The following is a 2,500-nucleotide window of genomic DNA, read 5'->3' on the forward strand; positions in this document are numbered from 1 at the left end:
GCTACCCAGCGTATGCACTGTGGTTGTATTCAAAGCACACTTGTTTCCACGCTACCCAGCATGCACTGTGGTTGTATTCAAAGCACACTTGTGTCCACACTACCCAGCATGCACTGTGGTTGTATTCAAAGCACACTTTTGTGCACGCTACCCAGCGTATGCACTGTGGTTGTATTCAAAGCACACTTGTTTCCACGCTACCCAGCATGCACTGTGGTTGTATTCAAAGCACACTTGTGTCCACACTACCCAGCATGCACTGTGGTTGTATTCACACTTGTTTCCACGCTACCCAGCGTATGCACTGTGGTTGTATTCAAAGCACACTTGTGTCTACGCTACCCAGTTTATGCACTGTGGTTGTATTCAAAGCACACTTGTTTCCACTCTACCCAGCGTATGCACTGTGCCAGTGTCAGTGTGTGCAGGAGATTGTGCTCGAGTCTGACTGTTAAAGAAATGTTTACCAGCTCGATACAAAGCAGAGAGCTTACTGTACGCTTTGAAGTCTTAAGCTGTTGCTGAGATCATTGTTTTCGGCTTTTTGGCATCACCGCATTGATGACTAATCCAACTGCGTTCATGGTGTTTAATATTCACCCACTGAGACTAAAGCACTGAAGCCAGCCTTTATCCAGCCCTTAAAGGCCTGATACACAGCTAGCTGGCCAAAAATAGAAGAACGTCAACAAGGTCAAGACCAGGTACACAGACAGAACTGGTCCACATTTCACATATCACTCCACATTCCACATATCACTCCATTCCACATTCCACATTCCACATATCACTCCACATTCCACATATCACTCCACATTTCACATTCCACATATCATTCCCATATCTGTTAAAATGATCGTCTTCATTGTGGGTAGAATGTGTGGAAATGGTACAAATAATCTTTTCCATGAAGTCTGACTATAGCCTAATACGGGTTTTAAACAAACAGTTCTCTTTGGTTTGAATCAAGAAGCATTTGACCAAATAATTAATAGACAGATTGCACATTTAAGAGGAAAGCTTTGGGCTCCATTAGGCTATGTGCTTCCCCTTTAAGAGGAAAGCTTTGGGCTGCATTAGGCTATGTGCTTTCCCTTTAAGAGGAGAGCTTGAAGCTTGTCAGTTCTATCTTTATTTCATTCAGCTGAACTAATACTATTTCCTCTGCCCTGCTCCCAGCTGCAGGAGAAACACACATTCAGCACACACTCCAAGACAGACTACAGCAAGTCTGTCTCAATACTCTAGTACTACTACAAGTCTGTGTCATTAATACCAGTACAATTCTGTGTCAGTAGCATTAGCACAACTCTGACAGTAGGATTAGCACAACTCTGTCAGTAGGATTAGCACAACTCTCTCAGTAGCATAAGCACAACTCTGTCAGTAGGATTAGCACAACTCTGTCAGTAGCATAAGCACAAGTCTGTCAGTAGGATTAGCACAACCCTGTCAGTACAACTCTGTCAGTAGCATAAGCACAACTCTGTCAGTAGCATAAGCACAAGTCTGTCAGTAGCATAAGCACAACTCTGTCAGTAGCATAAGCACAAGTCTGTATGTCTGTCTGTTCTGGTGTTTGTCTGAAGGGAGGAGAGCATGAGAGTCTCACCAGCAGCTTGAGGAGCCAGACGCAAGACTTGTAGTAGCATACTCCGCACACACAGACGCACAAACGCACACACACACACACACATGAGAGTCTCACCAGCAGCTTGAGGAGCCAGACGCGGGACTTGTAGTATCCGGTCTTGAAGGGGTTGATGAGGAAGAGTAGCATGAAGCCGTAGAGGATGAGGGGGTTGGCCTGCATGGGCAGCCAGATGTAGTCCGAGTACAGGCAGGACAGGATGCTGATGCACCACAGCACCCCCAGGAAACCAGCGATCTGGGGGTGGACACACACACACACACACACACACACACACACACACACACACACACACACACATACATACATATACACACACACACACACACACACACACACACACACACACACACACACACACACACACACACACACACACACACTACAGTTATAGCATCTGGGCTCAAGTGCTTTCAATCCCAATTGATGTTTGTGCAGCCAGGGATGCTGTTAATGGTCCTGCTGGTGGCATCTCTTTTGATAGCGGTGCACCTGATAGCATCAACAGCTCTGATTTCATTCATATCATTTTACAATAATTACACCACTGAGGGCACTCAGCTCAATATGAATTCTACACTAATATCTGTGTGCTACAAAAATAATCTCAACTCTTGTGAACGATACTCAAAAGATTTCTAACACAACCCTGCAGCGTCTCCATCAGCTTTCAGCAGAATTACCCTAGAACATGTAGCTATAACTTATACTCTATACCTTACACTGCATATTTGATCATATATCCTATACCTCACACTGAGATACAGTACTGTATATTTACTAGCTACATATGTTAGACTGTGCACAGCGTGACACTTGGCCTTTTCCCTGCAAGAGTGTGTGTGAGTG

At 44.8% G+C, this 2,500-nt stretch overlaps 1 protein-coding gene across 2 annotated transcripts in view; it reads right to left on the reverse strand.

Annotated features, from left to right (window-relative positions):
* xpr1a (xenotropic and polytropic retrovirus receptor 1a) overlaps positions 1-2,500 on the reverse strand; it is a 110,193-nt gene that overhangs the window by 22,340 nt on the left and 85,353 nt on the right. For both annotated transcript variants that reach the window (XM_048252527.1, XM_048252526.1), the window contains one exon: positions 1,709-1,888. In XM_048252527.1, the coding sequence (XP_048108484.1) occupies positions 1,709-1,888 (180 nt within the window). The remainder of the gene's footprint in view (positions 1-1,708; positions 1,889-2,500) is intronic.

The sequence above is a fragment of the Alosa alosa genome, chromosome 9 (assembly GCF_017589495.1).
Source record: "Alosa alosa isolate M-15738 ecotype Scorff River chromosome 9, AALO_Geno_1.1, whole genome shotgun sequence".
Lineage (NCBI taxonomy): Eukaryota > Metazoa > Chordata > Actinopteri > Clupeiformes > Clupeidae > Alosa > Alosa alosa.